General features: G+C 59.9%; 2 protein-coding genes across 8 annotated transcripts; both read left to right on the forward strand.

The window, feature by feature from the left end:
- The first annotated feature begins 924 nt into the window (after positions 1-924).
- On the forward strand, positions 925-9,039 carry GPIHBP1 (glycosylphosphatidylinositol anchored high density lipoprotein binding protein 1). 7 transcript variants are annotated; one of them, XM_033202741.1, is made up of 10 exons: positions 931-1,000; positions 3,166-3,388; positions 4,238-4,723; positions 5,083-5,320; positions 5,581-5,637; positions 5,763-5,891; positions 6,896-7,009; positions 7,142-7,221; positions 7,776-7,825; positions 8,779-9,039. In XM_033202741.1, exons 3-10 carry the CDS (start codon positions 4,553-4,555, stop codon positions 8,798-8,800), a joined length of 861 nt encoding a protein of 286 aa, XP_033058632.1. In that variant the 5' UTR covers positions 931-1,000; positions 3,166-3,388; positions 4,238-4,552; the 3' UTR covers positions 8,801-9,039. The 7 variants fall into 7 exon arrangements, with proteins under 7 accessions (XP_033058635.1, XP_033058632.1, XP_033058633.1 ...); XM_033202742.1 differs by having other exon boundaries at positions 939-1,000; positions 4,238-4,726; positions 5,225-5,320; positions 7,142-9,039; XM_033202743.1 differs by lacking the exon at positions 4,238-4,723 and having other exon boundaries at positions 939-1,000; positions 5,225-5,320; positions 7,142-9,039.
- A 6,699-nt stretch (positions 9,040-15,738) lies between these two features.
- Positions 15,739-17,458, forward strand: LOC117079155 (methanethiol oxidase-like). Its single transcript, XM_033202783.1, has one exon. The coding sequence runs from the start codon at positions 15,802-15,804 to the stop codon at positions 17,218-17,220; it is 1,419 nt and encodes a 472-aa protein (XP_033058674.1). The 5' UTR covers positions 15,739-15,801; the 3' UTR covers positions 17,221-17,458.
- The last annotated feature ends 238 nt before the right edge of the window (positions 17,459-17,696 follow it).

The following is a 17,696-nucleotide window of genomic DNA, read 5'->3' on the forward strand; positions in this document are numbered from 1 at the left end:
AGGCCCCGCGTCCCCACGGTAACCAGAGCCACCTCAACACTTGGTGCAGGTGGTCAGCTGCCCATCACCGCCTGTGGGCAGAGGGAGGCCCCACCCAAGACCACCTCCCGTGGCCTCCTCCCTCCCCTTCTCCCTACTTCCCCCGCCTAACCTCCTCTCCTCTCCCCTGCCCCTCCGGTGGGGCCACTGTGGAAGACACTGTAAGTTCTGCCTGCCAGGAGTCCGAGCGGGACATCCCAGTGGCGTGGTCCTGACGTGCAGAGGCTGCCAGGAGGCCCTGTGCCACCCCCAAGGCTGGGGGTTCACGCTATAGCCTGGGAGGGGCTCCTGCCTGCCCTGGGCTGCACCTGTCTGGCTTCTCTGGTAGCTGCTCTCCCTCCACACACCCCCTCCCTGCCACTGTGGGTGAGTGCCTGCCGTTCACTCACCCACACACAGATCCCACCCTGAGCTCAGCCATCAGCTTCCTGCCTTCCAGGGACTGCAGGGCCCCAGGCCTCTCATTCGCAGGCCTCTGCTGGGTGGTAGGGCCGGCGGGGGTCAGCTTGAGCAGAAGACAGGGCCCTGCACATCAGTGGCCAAACGTGGACCTTGACAGAAGGCGAGCCCAGCGGGCAGTCTCCACATGAACACACAGCAGCGGGCACAGATCCTGCCTTCTCCTGTTCCTGCAGAAAGCAGCGTGCCGGGACACTCTGTCCTCCGCTTCCTCCGCTTCCTGTTTTCTGATCAGGATGTAAAGAGCTTCTTCACTGTCATACAGCTGCAAAGTATCCCTGCATCGTTATTTTTAGTCTCTTTTAATATTGTGAAATTGCTACATTGTTTTTAACATTTTTAACAATCTCAGTGTGAAGGAAATTGATTTCTAAATGGATAAAATAAATGATAGGAACAATGTATTCCTTGCTCTTGCATTTTTCCAAGACGGGGACCCAGTACGGCCACGGGGGGATGTTGAAGCCAAGCCTTGAATCTTTCTGAGGGCACCGAGCTAGAGGTGGGTACAGAAGTGCAGTCATGGGGAAAGGTCTCTGGAGAGGACGGTGCCTGGGCCCTGCCTCTGGAAATTGAAGATGGGCAGCGGCAGGAGGCAGTAGGGGTGGGAGCTTGAAGAACCGTCTGAAGCTCTGCCAAGTGGAGCTAGACAGAGATCAGTCGCCCTCACAAGTGGGGGACAAAAGGGATCCCCTTGGAAGACCAAGGGAAGGGAGACTCTCCAGGGTTATGGTGGTGGAGCTGAGGGTGTCTAACGACTACGAAATTGAGCACAGAGGGTTCCAGGTGCAGAGCAGCGTGGAGGAGAGCTGGGAGGCCAGGGAGGGTACCTGAGTGAACCACATGTGAACAGGGTGTGTTTGCCTCTTGGGTTCTAGGGGTGCCTGGGAGCTGCAGGACCCATGGGAGCTGCTCCCCCTGGCCAGCCCACCCACCCACAGCTACCTCTGAGTGCTGGATTCCGGGAAGGAAAAGGGCTTGTACCTCAGTGCACATAATGGGCAGCCTGCTCCGCCAGGCACTGAGGGGTCATCAGAATCAGAGAGTGTCGGGCACAGTGACTCACGCCTGTAATCCCAGCACTTTGGGAGGCTGAGGTGGGTGGAGCACCTGAGGTCAGGAGTTCGAGACCAGCCTGGCCAACATGGTGAACCCCTGTCTCTACTAAAAATACAAACATTAGCTGGGCATGGTGATGCGAGCATGTAATCCCAGCTACTCGGGAGGCTGAAGCAGGAGAATCGCTGGAACCTGGGACGTGGAAGTTACAGTGAGCCAAGATCGCGCCATTGCACTCCAGCCTGGGTGACAGAGTAAGACTCTGTCTCAACAAAAGAAATAAATAAATAAAAATAAGCAGAGAGTAACCTCAGGGGAGGAGAGTCTGGACTCTGCTCTCAAAACAAGCCCCTTCCTCTGCCAGACTCCGGTTCAGTGAGACAGGAGTAGGTTGGCTGCAGAGAGGGTGGGAAGGAGCTCAGAGCAGGGAAAGTGCAGCAAGGGCCAGCACATCTGCAGCCGCATCTGCCCCATAAGGCCCTACTTTCCCGGTATGGACACCGCACACTTGCCCGTCAGTCAGAAACATTTGCCCACCCTTCCTTATAGAAAAACTCTGCTCACCCCTCAGGCCCAGCCCCAAGGTGCCCTCCTCCCAACGCCTCCCTCATTCCAAACCCAATCTCACAGAAGGTGGCCTCCTGGAGACGGCAGTACACAGGTCTGGATCTGACTCCAGCTGGTGTCAACACGGGGGAGGGGGTACAGAGTAGGAGCGCAGGCCCAGGACAGAGCCGCACAGCTCCCCCAGGACAGCAGAGCCCATGGCCCCACCTGGGCATGATGCCAGCACAGACCCTGCCCGCCAAGCCCCACATGTCACCCAGGCAGGAGGGAGTGTGGATGGCTGGGCAGTCCCTGTCCACAACCAGCACCAAGCTCTGAGCCCAAGGCTGCTGCTGCCAAAAAGAGCCATGTGACTCATGCAGGCCCCACCCTGGGAGGAGGCCCCACCCTGGGAAGAGGCCCCACCCTGGGAGGAGGCCCCACCCTGGGAGGAGGCCCAGATAGCCGCTGTGTCAGAAGGGCCAGCCCCATGAGCCAACAGAGCAGGCAGGTCCAGGCCCCAAGGCATAGAGGTCTATGGGCAGGGAGCTGGGGTGACCAGGCTGCCCTTCAAGGGTACCTTGGGGTGTGGGCATGGCTCAGGACCTGGAAAGGCGGTAGAGCCCAGGGGCACAGGTGCAGGCTCTAAAATGACCCATGGCAGCTGCCATCAGGACCAGCAGCCCTTAGCCCTGGCACTGGGGGACCACAGCACTGCCCTGAAGGTCTTAGGGGTCATATTTTCACCCTGGAGCATCTGAGAGGTCATGACGCTGTCCTGGGGGCTTGAGGGAGGCTGTGCGGTGCCTGGGTGGGATGAGGGGGTGGGCTTCACATACAGAGCCCGCCACTCCCACCTGCGACTGTGGGCAGTGCTGGGGAACCAGGTGTCTGCCACTGCGGGCCCCCTTCACACCTGCGCGCCATCCCGGGGGGCACCTTCTGTAGGGGCTGGACCAGACCCACTAGCCTTTCTGGGGCGGGACAGAGGGAACAGCCTCTCAGCTGCCAGCACTAAATTTAACTCAATCTGCGAATCAAATACGCTCTGATTGTCCCTAGGTGATTCTCGCAATAAGCACTGGCCTGGGCTGGGCAGTTTGCACCAGGGCTGAAGAGGCACTGGGCCCAGAGGTAGGCCACGTGCAAGGGCCTGGGGCCCTGCGGAGGGGAGGCGGCAGGTGGAGACCCCCCAGAGAACTCCGGTAGCGCCCTTCCTAGGAGCAGCTCCTGCAGCACTAGATTCAAGAGCCTGTAGCGGCAGCCAGGGCGGGGCGCGGGGGAGGTAGGGCGCCAGGGAAGCGGGTCGACGGTAGGCGGGGCTTGGGGGAGGAGGGGTGAAGGGGTGACGAGAGGCAGTGCAAGGAGGAGGCGGGGCACAGGAGAGGCGGGTCGACAGGGAGGTGAGACGCTGGGGAGGGGGCGAATGGGAGGCGGGGCGATGGAGAGGTGGGGTGTGGAGGAGGTGGGGCAGTGTGGGAGGCGGGGCCGTGGGGCAGGTGGGGCAGTGTGGGAGGCGGGGCGTGGGGCAGGTGGGGCAGTGTGGGAGGCGGGGCGTGGGGTAAACAGGGTGTGGAGGAGGCGGGGCACCGGGGAAGCGGGGCGATGGGAGGCGGGGTGTGGGAGAGGCGGGGCGATGGGAAGGCAGGGCAGGGGGAGGCGGGGCGTGGGGGAGGCGGGGCGAGGGCGCAGGGAGGCGGGTGGGGGTGGGGCCACACCGGGAGGGGCAGGGAGGGGCAGGCTGGGGGGACAAGCACCAGGTATGAAGAGTTTGGGGTTGGCGGGGCGTGTCCGGCTGTGGCGTGAGCACCGCTATGGGAGACCCTGGCTTGGAAGGTGACTTTGCAGCCTTGGACGGGGCAGGGCTGGATGCTGACAGAGAAGAATGACAGGTTCAGGTGAATTAAGGAGGGATGGTTGACTCAGTGGCTGAGACTTCAGAGACAGGTATTCCCAGCCTCAGGCGCTGTCCTAAGCCCAGCAGTTACTGACCCTTGATGGTCACCTCACCCTATGAGGGAGCTGAGGCCTGGGGAACCCAAGGAGCTTGTCCAAGACCCAGAGGCAGGGGAAGGAGGAACCGGGTCTTAAACCCAGGCAGCTCACTCCAGAACCAACTCAACCTCTGTTACAGGTGCCCGGCCAGAAAATGCCCCACCCCACCCATTGACAGTTTGGAAAACTGAGGCGTCAGTAGGTGAAGGGCCTGGCCCAAGCGCCAAGGCACACAGACGCCTAGGCTTGACCCTGGCTGCAGACTCCCATCCAGCCCCTGCCGCTGCCCCACCCTTCTGCTACCCTCGGGAGACCCTGCCCTCTGCATCCCACCGCCAGGGGTTTGGGCAGGGGCTTGGGAGGAGGAGGTGGCCTCAGGGAGCGACCTGGGCTTTCCAAGCCTCTCCCAGAGCAGCCTCTCTCTCACACAAGGCCAGAAGGCAGGTGGGGGCTGATGGCTTTCCCAGCAGAAGGCCAAGGGTCGGGCCCCCAACAGCTCCGGAAAGCTCTCCACCGGACACCAGCAGGAACAGCACTACAGACGGAACAGCAGGGGCAAAGACCCGAGGTGATAGTGAAGGAGGCCTTGGGCCCAGCAAGTGCACTGCTGAGTGTGGGTGCAGAGGAGGTGAGCGGGCAGCCTTAGCTTGAGGGCATTGACTGTGTTTTTATTCAAATGCTCTTAAAGGGGCCTGGGTGTGATGCTGACTCTGGAATGAAGATGCTTGGCCAGTGATCAGCAAATAAGAGGGTCTGTGACCCCAAGCTCCTGTGACTATGGAGCCCAGACATGGGGTTAGGGGGTGTCAGGCATGGCCCAATCCGAGGCAAGGCTCCCTGCCCTGCACTACAGGGCTGAGGCACACTGAGCAGCAAGGCAGGCCAGGGCCAGCAGCTCCTGTGGCCAGCACCGCCTTCCAACCGCCGGCACAGGTGCACGGGACGCTCCAAGGCCAACCACAATGACTTCTCCTTCCCCTCCAGCCCCAGAGGTCCTGGAGGGAAACAACAGTCCCTGGCCTGGCGCCTGGAGCTGGGGACCCGTGTGAAGCCCATTGTTTGAGACTGGAGCTGGTGGGGGCCACTGGGAAGCCCACGGCAATGCCCTTCATCCCACTTATCGCAGCTCCAGAGTGCTGCTCGGGGAGTCGGGGACACAGCATCGGCGAGATGAAGGCGCTCAGGGCTCTCCTGCTTGCCCTTTTGCTGTGCGGACAGCCAGGTGCGGGGCAAAGGGTGACCCTGCGGTGAGGGGGCAGCGAGTGCAGTCCTGGAGCACAGGGACCTCCAGGGAACCCCAGCAGGGGCTTAGGAAGAAGGAGGGGATGAGGCTGGAGTCCCCAGCCCAGAGCGGTGTGGATGGAAGCTGGTCTGGGACCCCGAGAGTCCCCAAACATCTGTGCTCCTGTTTATGTGGGGTGCGGGGAGGGGCTACCATAAAGGGCCAGCCCACAGCAGCTGCTGTTGTAACTACTGTGCCAGGGCACACTCGGCTGCAGGACAGTGAGCAGGGTGTGCAGGGGCCGGAGGCCACACCAGGTATGCTGCCCTGGGGCCTGAGGGTGGCGGGGGAGGGCCAAGGAGTTGGGGGCGCAATGCTTGCCCAGAGCAGGTGTCCTCCATACCCGGGTAGCTGAGGCTTACAAGCATCCCTGCATGGCCAGGAAGAGGACAGGCACAGCAGGAGGACGAGGACGAGGACGAGGACCACAGGCCAGATGACTACGATGAGGAAGATGAGGATGAGGTGGAAGAGGAGGAGACCAACAGGCTCCCTGGTGGCAGGGGCAGAGGTACGGCCGCCTCAACCCCAGGGCCCCGCTGCCTGCTCTGCCTGGAGCACTCTGGGCAGGGCTGTGTGATGGAAGCCAGCAGGCCACAGTCCCGCTGTGAGCTTGCCTCCAGCAGAGTGGGGTACACTCAGTGTACCCCTGACTTCTTCCACTCACCATGACACTCAGTTGCCTTCCAGAGTAGGGAACAGGGGAAGAAGCCAGCAGCTGGGAGGGTCAGTGGTGCCAGGATATAGAGGTTAAACAGGAGTTCACCAGGCAGAGAAGGGCTCAGTGGGGGCCCAGGGTGGAGACAGCAAGAACAGAGGCCCCAGGGTAGGGTTCAGTTTTGTGGGGCAGAGAGAGCAGCAGGGTGGGCCGGTCCTATGCAGGGGAGAGATGGATTGGCTGCTGCAGGCAAGGGAGCCAGGGAAGCGCTTAGAGCAGAGCAGAGTGGGGCCAATAAGAGCCCACCCTCCCTGTCCGACACACCCCTACACGCTGGGCCACCCTCTGCTCTCTCCCATCCCCAGAACAAAGCAGAGCAAATCGCCGCATCCAACCTGCGAGCCGGCTGCTTAGCCAGGGCCTCCAGCGTGCCCACCACACACAGCCCACCCCCAATCCCAGGGCCCCCAGGCCTGCCCTCAACACAAGCCCTGCCCCACACACCCACAAGGTGTCCCCTGTGAGGCCCTCCTCTGTGAGGCCCGGTGCTCCCAGAGGCAGGACTGAGTCAGATTCGCCTCCAGGTTTCCATGCCCACAGCAGGAGCCTGGGCAGCACGGTCGCAGGAGGTGTGAGCCGTGATGGGAAGTTCACCCTGCCTGGGCCGCAATCCCTTGCCCCTAAACACACAGACTCACGCACACAGCACGGCTTACAGGGCCGAGTCAGGGGTGGCCCGCCCGTCTGAGCAGTGGGTGCTGGAGGCTCACCAGGCTAGGCTTTGGGAGCACAGCTGAGAACGGGGAGGTGGACAGGGACGTGGACCTGGCCTGGGCCTGAGCCCGCCTTGTCCACAGTGCTGCTGTGGTGCTATGCCTGCCAGTCCCTGTCCAGGGATGAGCGCTGCAACCTGACGCAGAGCTGCTCACATGGCCAGGCCTGCACAACCCTCATCGCCCACGGGAACACCGGTAAGTGGGTGTGGGGCCGCAGCACACGCACCCCCGGGCGGCGGGAAAGCCAGGGGCCCTGAACAGAGCCCTGCAGAGCCACCTCGGAGGCCCCACCCATCCTCAGCATCTGTTCCCCACTCCCCTCCCCAGAGTCAGGCCTCCTGACCACCCACTCTGCGTGGTGTACAGACAGCTGCCAGCCCATCACCAAGACGGTCGAGGGGACCCAGGTGACCACAACCTGCTGCCAGTTCAGCCTGTGCAATGTCCCACCCTGGCAGAGCTCCCGAGTCCAGGACCCACCAGGCAAGGGGGCAGGTGGCCCCCGGGGCAGCTGCGAAACTGCGGGCACAGCCCTCCTGCTCAACCTCCTCGCTGGCCTTGGAGCAACGTGGGTCGGGAGAGCCTGACCCACGGCCCCTCCCCACCCCCACCCGACTCACGCCCCCGCCCTGCCAGCACTCTGTCTGGTACCTTCCCCTCCTGCCCCTGCACCAGCTTTGGAGAATGAATTTGGAGTGTCTGGGGCGATGCAGCCAGCACAGGCCCACCGGCCCGGTTGCTTCCTCAGTTCCCGGCTTTGCCCTTGGTTTCCTCTCCCCACCGCCTGTGAGTGGCAGGACTGCAGCACGTGGGCGCTGGGTCCAGACCTTGGCCACCACGCCCCAGGACCTGCAACCCTCATGGGGGCTGGGGATCCCCACCAGCACAGCCAGGCAGAGATGACACCCACCACATGCCCGGGGCCCCCACACCCAATCCTCACCCTTAACTTCTGCCACAGGAATTCCTCCACCTGCAGCGGTCACACCGGCCCGCCCTGCCCTTCCCCACGTCAGCCCCCGGCTGTCTGGAGGGAAGAGGCCTTGGAGGGAGGCTATAGTCACCCCTAGGAAAGACGGGCCTCGGGGAGGTGGGATAGTGGGGGAAGCAGGCTGAGGATGAGAGGGCACAGGGAGGCGGGTCGGGGTGAGGCCATATGCAGAGGAGCAGGGCGGGGCTGGGGGGACAGGCACCAAGTATGGAGAGGATGGGGCCAGCGGGGCCTGTCTGGCTATGGTGTGAGCACTGCCATGGGAGACCCTGGCTTGGAAAGTTACCTTGCAGCCTTGGATGGGGAAGGGCTGGATGCTGAGTGGGTGCCTGTCACCTTGAAGTGACCATCAAGGGTCAGTACCTACTGGGCTTAGGACAGCACGTGAGGCTGGGAATAGCTGTCTCTGCTCTAGCAGAGGCTAGAGCAGCCTAGAGCAGTGGAGGAGTGAAGTTGATGAAAGGAGAGGAGTAGATTAAATTTTTCCAGCCTCATCCTTGCCTGCCCTCTAGACTGCAGCCCCCCAGGCCCTCAGCCTGGTGGGTGTCATGGAGGAGTCTGGGGGTGTCAGATAGGCTACCCTGTGCTAGGGAGGGGGCAAAATGGGCCTTCAGCTTCCTGCAGAGGAAGCAGGACTGGGTAACAGAGGGAAGGTGGGCAGCCCATTATGGGGAGGGGTCCCCAGGGTCCTCTGGCAGGGCTGGTGACTGCTCTAAGCCCTGCCTTCACCAGCAGCTGGTGTCAGGACAGAGCTCTGGGACAGCAGGCAGAGGCCCAGCCTGGGCCACAGCTCAGCCACTGACTTGGGTATCAGTTTCCCCTTCTGAGAAGTACAGAGTGATACTTAAAGAACCCCTAATCCCGCCAGTTCAACACTCCATGAACTGGGAAGCCCAGAGTCCTGTCCTGCCTGCCAAGCTCATCCCGGCGGGCAGTGGGAGGCCTCCGCTAACTGTTCTCTCCTTTTCCTTAGTAATAAAACCCACAATGCCTAGCTGGGGGTCAGAAGGTAAATGCCCTAGACGGTGAGGTCACGTCTTTCTCCTTCCCCTTCCTCCTTCCTGCTGGCTGAAGTGATGACTGGAGCTCAGCAACCACTTTGCACCATGAGGCAGCACTGAGCATGGCAGGGCAGCACAATGAGAGGGGCCTGGCTTGCTGCTGACAGAAGGCACTGCCTACCTCGGGGTGCCCTTACCTGGGAGGGAAATAAATGTCTGCTGTGTTGAAGCTATTTATTTGGGCCATCTGTTACTTGCATTTTCACACTCACACATGCACACGTGTGCACACGAACACTCATGCCTACAGCCCACTAGAGCACAGTGCAGGGGTCAGGCTGCCTGCTTCGAATCTAAGGCCCAGCCCTCCCCAGCTCCACAACCCTGGGAACGCCTTCACCTCCCACTTGGCTCTGTTCAGCAGGAATCCTAGGAGAGCCCTCCTTGTGGGCTACAGTGAGGATTCTCCAGAGTGCTGGAATGCCATGTGTCAGGGCTTACAGCCCCGTGCCTGGCAGAGAGCAAGTGCTCAGTAAATGGGAGTTGTGGTCATCAGGACACTTCTCATGACCCCACTCTTCACCTGAGCCAGCCCCAGACCCTCATGATCTAAAGACCTAACAGCACCCCTAGCACCACCTGCAACACCACCCCCACCACCACCACATTCAATACCACCCAAACACCACCCCTAACACCACCACCAACACCACCCCCACACCACCGCCTACACCACTTCCAAAACCACCCCCACACCACCCCCAACACCACCCCCAACACCACCCCCACACCACCCCCAACACCACCCCCAACACCACCCCCACACCACCCCCAACACCACCCCCACACCACCCCCACACCACCCCCACACCACCCCCACACCACCCCCAGCACCACCCCCAACACCACCCCCAGACCACCCCCACACCACCCCCAGCACCACCCCCACACCACCCCCACACCACCCCCACACCACCCCCACACCACCCCCAGCACCATCCCCAGCACCACCCCCAGCACCACCCCCAACACCACCCCCAGCACCACCCCCAGCACCACCCCCAGCACCACCCCCAGCACCACCCCCAACACCATCCCCAGCACCACCCCCAGCACCACCCCCAACACCACCCCCAGCACCACCCCCAACACCACCCCCAGCACCACCCCCAACACCACCCCCAACACCACCCCAAGACCATCCCCAGCACCACCCCCAGCACCATCCCCAGCAGCCCACAGAGGGCTTTCTCCTGGCGCCCAATCCGGCTCTGAGCAGGAGCAGAGGGTGCTGTGCTTAGCTGTCTAGGGTGGGCCCTGTCACAGCCCGCTGAGGTAGGAACGACATGAGGCTCGAGCTCAAGGTCACACAGCTCGGCCATGCAGATCCAAGGTCCAGTCCCTGGGCTTCCTGCCAACCGCACCCAGCTTCCCAGGGGTGTCCCAGGCTCCAGGACGCCTGAGCTGGGGAGGAGCTGGATGTCAGCCAAGAGCCAGCCAGATTCCCAGGCCAAGTTGAGTCTGAGCCAGGCGGGTCAGCAGTACCAACGGGCGGATGGCCACAGCCAAGACATCCTGGGCCCTGTCTCAGAGCCCAACGCATGCTGTCAGTCTCAAGAGTGAACATAGAGGGACCTTCCTTTCTCATCCAGCCCGGGCAGCAGGGAGACTGGGGGCTGGGGGCGCTGGGCAGGGAGGGGGCAGGGCCCTGACCCAAGAACCCACGTCCCTCCGTACCAGTTTCCCAAGGCTGCCGTAACAAATTGCCACAAACCTAGTGACTTAACACAAGTTCATACTGCGGCTCTGGAGGTCAGAAGTTCAAGTCAGGGATCTGGCTGGGCTGTGTTTTCTCTGGAGAGAACCCACCCTCCACCCTCGCAGCTTCAAGAGGCCGCCTGCTCTCCTTGGCTCATGGCCCTTTCTCCACCTTTGAAGCCTCTCCAAACATGGCTCCCTTCTCAAGTCAGCTCTGCCTCGGCCTCCTTCCTACAGGGATCCTGTGACCACAGTTAGGACTCGCCTGGAGAATCCGGAGCCATCTCCTATCTCAGATCCTCCGCTTCCTCACGGCTGCAAAGTCCCTTTTACCATAGAAGGCACATTCACAGGCTTGAGGATTTGAACGTGGGAGTGTCAGGGACCTTTCCTGAGTCCACATCAGCCCCTCCCTGGACACCTGCCCCAAGACTGGCTGTGCTCTGGAAGCCATGGTCCTGGGGAGGAGAAAGCCAGACTCCCTGGCTCGACGGGGCCACAGTCCCAGGAAGGGGGCCTTGCCAGGACCCTGGTGACCATGTAGCAGGACGAGCCGCAGACAAAACTCCTCAGACACCGGATTAAAGAAGCAAGAGGTTTTTTATTCGGCAGGGAGCGTCGGCAGACTCGCGTCTTAAGAGCTGAGCTCCCTGAAAAAGAAATACTTGGCCTTTTTAAAGGCTTACAACTTTAAGGGGTTCACGTGACAGGGTCGTGATAAATCGAGCAAGCGTGGGAAACGTGACTGGGGGCTACATGCATCAGCTAACAGAACAAAAAGTTTTACAATGCTTTTTTCATACAGTATCTGGAATTTACAGATAACACAAGTAGTTTTGGTCAGGGATTGATGTTATTAATATTACTTTTTTCAACTCCTAGGGCCGGGCGGTGGTGCCAAGGTTGTCTGGCTATTTATTTTACTTTTGTTTCTTTTTAACTTTTTGCTTTCTCTCTTTCCTCCTGTCTTGTGAACCAGGCAAGGTGGGGGGAGGAGGGCAGCAGGAGCAGTAGTGGTCTCCTTCCTCATCCACAGTCCAGAAGTCCACACCACAGCGGTCTCTTCCTGCCCCAGAAGAATTCAGGACCCTTTGCCCGTGCTCATCACAAGAAGCCGGGCAGAGGCTTGTTCTCACTCTGTCTCTCCCGCACCCCTTGGGTCTGCCCCCACCCAGGTCTCCTCACCATCAAAACTGACCAAGACCAGGGTGCAGTGCCTGACTCAACTCATGGGACAAGCCCTAACCACGCCTCCCTCTCCCAGGAGCTCTGGCCACTCCCACAGGAGGACACACAAGAACACAAGGGGCGTCTGACACCCGGGACTGGGCCCCCAGCCTCTGCCAGCTGTTCGGGGACAGGTGGACTCAGATACGTGGGTAGGGGAGACCCGGGTGTGGCAGAGCTGAGGGAGTGCAGGAGAGACCGTGAGAGCAGGACTCTGCCTAGCACCCTGGGGATCCTCCCCAGAACCCACCGGATCCATCCCTTTCCTCCTCCTTAGGGACTGGGGCTTGCAGGCACTGCTCCAGCACCCACTCTTTGAGGGATGGAGCCAGCGTTGCCTTGGAAACGGGCATCTAGGAGTGGAGTTCCTTCCTAACACGCTCAGCTTTTTGTCTCTTAATTCATTGGACTTAATAGTGGCGTCTCTGCAGGGGAGGAGCAGGTGAGGAGGCGGCTGAAGAAGCTCCCCTCGGAGGCCAACCCTCCCTCAGCCCTGCCTCTGCCCCTGGCGATCCTCTGAGCCCAGGATCCGGTGGCTCAGTGGTGTCCCCAGCAGGCTCTGAAATGCACTGCAAGTCACACCACACCCTGGGCAAAAGCCAGCTCCCCCTTCCCCTTCTCTCCCCTCTGGGCTCTGAAGGCCAGGCCAGCCTCCCCTGGAGCCCTGAGTTGCGCAGCCACTGCCCTGCCTTGACCCTGCAGCGCTCCTGCCCCCTGCCTCAGGCTAGGGAGCCCAGGAACCCAGGGAAAGGGAACCCTGCCACCCCGCCACGCCCCTCCCGGAAAGCTCTCACAGCTTCTAACTCCCGGGGCCTTGGCTCCAGACCACTGCTCCCTGAGACACAAACTCCACCTCCACGTGAAGAAACCCAGCATTTGAGAAACAAGATGAAGGGGAAGGGGGCGAAACCTCGGCTGGATGTCATCCTCCCATATGCGAGGCGGCATCCTCCCTCCCTGGCCCTCAGCCCTTCCTGGAGCTCCGGGGCCAGCAGGGGCCTCCAGCACTCCGAGGGGGAGGGGAAGCCTCTCCGCGCCCCGGCCGGTCAGCCCGAGGTCTGGATCGGGTCCCGGTGCTTTCAGCAGCAAGGAACAGGAACCGAAAATCGTGGCATTGCAACTTTTTTGCTCCCATAAAGAGAACTGTGGAGGTGGGTGGCTGCGGGCACCCCTGAACCAGCCAGGGATGAGTGAGCAGGGCCTGGCTGTGCCTATCAGGGAGACCCTGCTTAACCCGCGGGGAATCCGGGAGCACCGCCCTTCATGTTCACCCGTGGTGGCCCTCCAGAGTCTGCTTCTGGCAAAAGGGCCTGGGGGTCTCCGCAATCAGACCACACTGCAGGCCACAGCTCAGACAGGTACGGGGCACCGGGGGAGGCCGCCAGTGCCTTAGGCTCCCCGGATGCCCCTGGGGAGGGCCGGGGGCGCGGCCAGGCCTCCAGGCCTGTGCGGAGGGGTCCTGCCCAGGCGGTCCTGGGCCTGGAGACCTGCTCCTGCCCCTCCAGGCCTTGTCCTCCAGCTTCCAGTCGCTCCCGAGGGAACCTGGTCAGCCTGAGGGAGACCGTGCAGAGAAGGGGATGCAGAGATGCGGCCAGAACACAGCCTCCAGCCTGGTCACCCGGCGCATGCGTCTGCGGAGCGTGGGTCGCGGCCCCGAACCACCCAGGGCAGGAGTGAGGCCCGGTGCTAGCGCCCCGCCCCCTCCACCGGCCCTGCCCTGGCCTCGAGCCACCGAGGGCCACCAAGAGCCAGTCCTCCCGAGCCTAGGGCGACCCGAGAAGCTGCCGACCTCTGCACCCAGCCTCTGTTCCCTGCCCCCACCTCTCCCCAACCCTGGGCTCTGCCCTCTGCTCCAAGCCCCTCTCCTGTTTCCCCCGTCCCCAGCCCCGACCCCCACCCTGGACCTCTTCCCCGCAACGCCGCGCCTCTGTGCCCCCCTTCAGCCTCTGTCCCCTGCCCCTGGCCTGGGTCCCCATGGGGCCTCTGTCGTGTTCTCTGTGCAGCATCCATGGGGGATCCCCAGCGGCCATTGCCTGAGCACTTTGGCAGCTCCCAGTGGCAGCCACGCCTTCCAGGTCCTGCCTGAGAAGGTCCCGCAGCTCTCTGCCGTGCTCTGTGTGCGCGTCACCATCTACTCAGCAAGTCTCTGGTGTTTCTGGCCACATGAAGGTTTCACAGGCCTTCCAACCAGAGCGACTCCGTCTTGAAGAGGGGCTGGGTGAAGTGAGGCTGAGACCAGCTGGGTTCTGGGACCTTAGGTGTTCGGTCACCAGATATTACAGTGAAGGGAGCAAGGGAATAATGTTTAGCGACAAGACCCAGGAAATAATGTCCTGATGTCCAATATCTTAGGAACAGAAGCATTCTTAGTTTAAGAATGAGTTTCACTTTGAAGATAATAATATAGATTCTTGCTAGACAGGAGTTACACAAAGATAAACAATCCTTTGTCAGGAGCGCTGGCAGCGGAGCAATCTCCCCCGTGGTTTTTTGGGTTTCTCGTCTCATATATAAACTCTCACTAGGCCTGAGGTGAGCAGCTTCCTCCTCTTGCTTTCAGGAACACCCTCCCTGTCTACAGAGTGGTCATTGTTTTATTCCTTTACTTCCTTAATAAACTTGCTTTCTGTGGATTCGACCTGAATTCTTTCTTGCACAAGATCCAAGAACCCCTCTTAGGGTCTAGATTGGGACCCCTTTCTGGTAACTAAGGTAACTGGCAAACCAGCCTAGAACCTGGGAACCCGGGGACCCAGGAGCCCCAGTGGTCTGGCCCTTCCTTTTCCTTGAGGCTCTAGGGGTACACCCCAGGGCAGGTGCCAGCATCCTCACTCCTTCAGGATCCACGGAGTCGCTTTCCCTGGAACTTGTCCCATATTTGTTCCAGTAACTAGACTGTGACCAGAAATCCCCTACCCTGAGCTGGAGCTGCCTCTTGTAAGCCAAAAAGTGTCTGAGATGAGTCTCAATCAATTTAGAGGTTTATTTTGCTAAGGTTAAGGATTGTGACCCATGACACAGCCTTAGGACATCCTAAGAGCATGTGCTCAAGGTGGTTGGGGAACAGCCTGATTTTATACATTTTAAGGAGACAGAAGTTACAGGCAAGGCCAGAAATCAGTGCATGTAATGTATACCCTGGTTTGGCCCAGAAAGACAGGACATTTGGAAGCAGGGGCTTCCAGGCCACAGGTGAAAAGCTTCCCTGATTGGCCATTGGCTGGAGGGGTCAAGCTCTGCCTAAAGAGTTGAAATCAGCTAAAGTCAAGCTAAGAGGGGTGCAGGAGGGTGTGGAAGCCAAGGTTCTTGTAACCGAGTCACTTAGCAGCTTCACCTCAAACCGCGTTTTAAAACTTCTTTTTCTTTCCCCTTTTCTCCTTTCTCCTCACTTTCAAGCCATAGCTCTGAGATAAACTTTACAGCCTCGGAATGTGCTATGACCTCCGCTCTCTTTTCCCATTCTCTTCTCCAGGCCTTATGCACACTTTTTTACCCGGAAGGTTGTTAGGCATACACCCTGCTCACCAATCTGGTCACCTCTTTCCTTAAAACCTTCAAGGGTCAGATCCTGTTACAGACCAGACACCTCTGGAATTCTCTCTCCAGCAAAAGGTTACTTCGAGGCGGGAACCCACTCCTGGCTAGAGATTGATGACAAGATTGACAACAATTAGTTTATAACCTGGCAGAAGCCACGCTGGCGCTGGCCCCTGCACCAGATGGAGCAATAATTCGAGACGAGCGTGGAAGTGGGTCATGCTCCTGGCACCTCCTCACCCCCAGCCTTTTCTGCAAACCCTCTGTGGCAGGGTACGGTGGCTCACGTCTATAATCCCAGCACTTTGGGAGCCCGAGGCAGGCAGATCGTCTGAGGCCAGGAGTTCAAGATCAGCCTGACCAACATGGTGAAACCCTGTCTCTACTAAAAATACAAAATTTAGCTGGGGGAACAGCGGCCTCTAACACCAGCACAGCAAACCTGCCAGGATCAAAGTGTACCAGTTGGCAGCATGGCTGCAAAATGTGGGAATTGTGGACCCAGCTACTCCACCCCTCTGGAGGCCATGAAAGGACCCAGAGAAGAGATCGTCTACCTGCCCTGCATTTACCGAAACACCGGCACTGAGGCCCCAGATTACCTGGCCACTGTGGATGTTGACCCCAAGTCTCCCCAGTACTGCCAGGTCATCCACCGGCTGCCCATGCCCAACCTGAAGGATGAGCTGCATCACTCAGGATGGAACACCTGCAGCAGCTGCTTCAGTGATAGCACCAAGTCGCGCACCAAGCTGGTGCTGCCCAGTCTCATCTCCTCTCACATCTATGTGGTAGACGTGGGCTCTGAGCCCCGGGCCCCAAAGCTGCACAAGGTCATTGAGCCCAAGGACATCCATGCCAAGTGCGAACTGGCCTTTCTCCACACCAGTCACTGCCTGGCCAGCGGGGAGGTGATGATCAGCTCCCTGGGAGACCTCAAGGGCAATGGCAAAGGGGGTTTTGTGCTGCTGGATGGGGAGACATTCGAGGTGAAGGGGACATGGGAGCGACCTGGGGGCGCTGCGCCATTGGGCTATGACTTCTGGTACCAGCCTCGACACAATGTCATGATCAGCACTGAGTGGGCAGCTCCCAATGTCTTACGAGATGGCTTCAACCCCGCTGATGTGGAGGCTGGGCTGTACGGGAGCCACTTATATGTATGGGACTGGCAGCGCCATGAGATCGTGCACACCCTGTCTCTAAAAGATGGGCTTATTCCATTGGAGATCCGCTTCCTGCACAACCCAGATGCTGCCCAAGGCTTTGTGGGCTGCGCACTCAGCTCCACCATCCAGCGCTTCTACAAGAACGAGGGAGGTACTTGGTCAGTGGAGAAGGTGATCCAGGTGCCCCCCAAGAAAGTGAAGGGCTGGCTGCTGCCCGAAATGCCAGGCCTGATCACCGACATCCTGCTGTCCCTGGATGACCGCTTCCTCTACTTCAGCAACTGGCTCCATGGGGACCTGAGGCAGTATGACATCTCTGACCCACAGAGGCCGCGCCTCACAGGACAGCTCTTCCTCGGGGGCAGCATCGTTAAGGGAGGCCCCGTGCAAGTGCTGGAGGACCAGGAACTAAAGTCCCAGCCAGAGCCCCTGGTGGTCAAGGGAAAATGGGTGGCTGGAGGCCCTCAGATGATCCAGCTCAGCCTGGACGGGAAGCGCCTCTACGTGACCACATCGCTGTACAGCGCCTGGGACAAGCAGTTTTACCCTGATCTCATCAGGGAAGGCTCTGTGATGCTGCAGGTTGATGTAGACACAGTAAAAGGAGGGCTGAAGTTGAACCCCAACTTCCTGGTGGACTTCGGAAAGGAGCCTCTAGGCCCAGCCCTCGCCCATGAACTCCGCTACCCTGGGGGCGATTGTAGCTCTGACATCTGGATTTGAACACCACCCTCATCACCCTCAGTCCATATTTTGAGCCCTCACTTCCCTGGGGACCTGGCTTCATTCTGCTCTCTCTTGGCACCCAACCCTTGGCAGCATGTACCACACAGCCAAGCTGAGACTGTGGTAACGTGTTGAGTGGTATCCATTTACTGACCACTGTTGCTTGTTGCTCACTGTGCTGCTTTTCCATGAGCTCTGGAGGCACCAAGAAATAAACTGGTGACCCTGTTCTTCAAAAAAAAAAAAAAAAAAAAAAAAAATTTAGCTGGGCATGGTGGTGCACGCCTGTAATCCCAGCTGCTTGGGAGGCTGAGGCGGGAGAATCGCTTGAACCTGGGAGGTGGAGGTTGCAGTGAGCTGAGATTGCATCACTGTACTCCAGCCTGGGCGACAAAAGCAAAAGCCTGTCTCAAAAAAAAAAAGAAAAAGAAAAAAAGAGAAGAAAATCCCCCTGCGTTCCCTCCACAAATAGA

This window comes from Trachypithecus francoisi, unplaced genomic scaffold (genome assembly GCF_009764315.1).
Source record: "Trachypithecus francoisi isolate TF-2019V2 unplaced genomic scaffold, Tfra_2.0 Lachesis_group7, whole genome shotgun sequence".
NCBI classification, from domain to species: Eukaryota; Metazoa; Chordata; class Mammalia; order Primates; family Cercopithecidae; genus Trachypithecus; species Trachypithecus francoisi.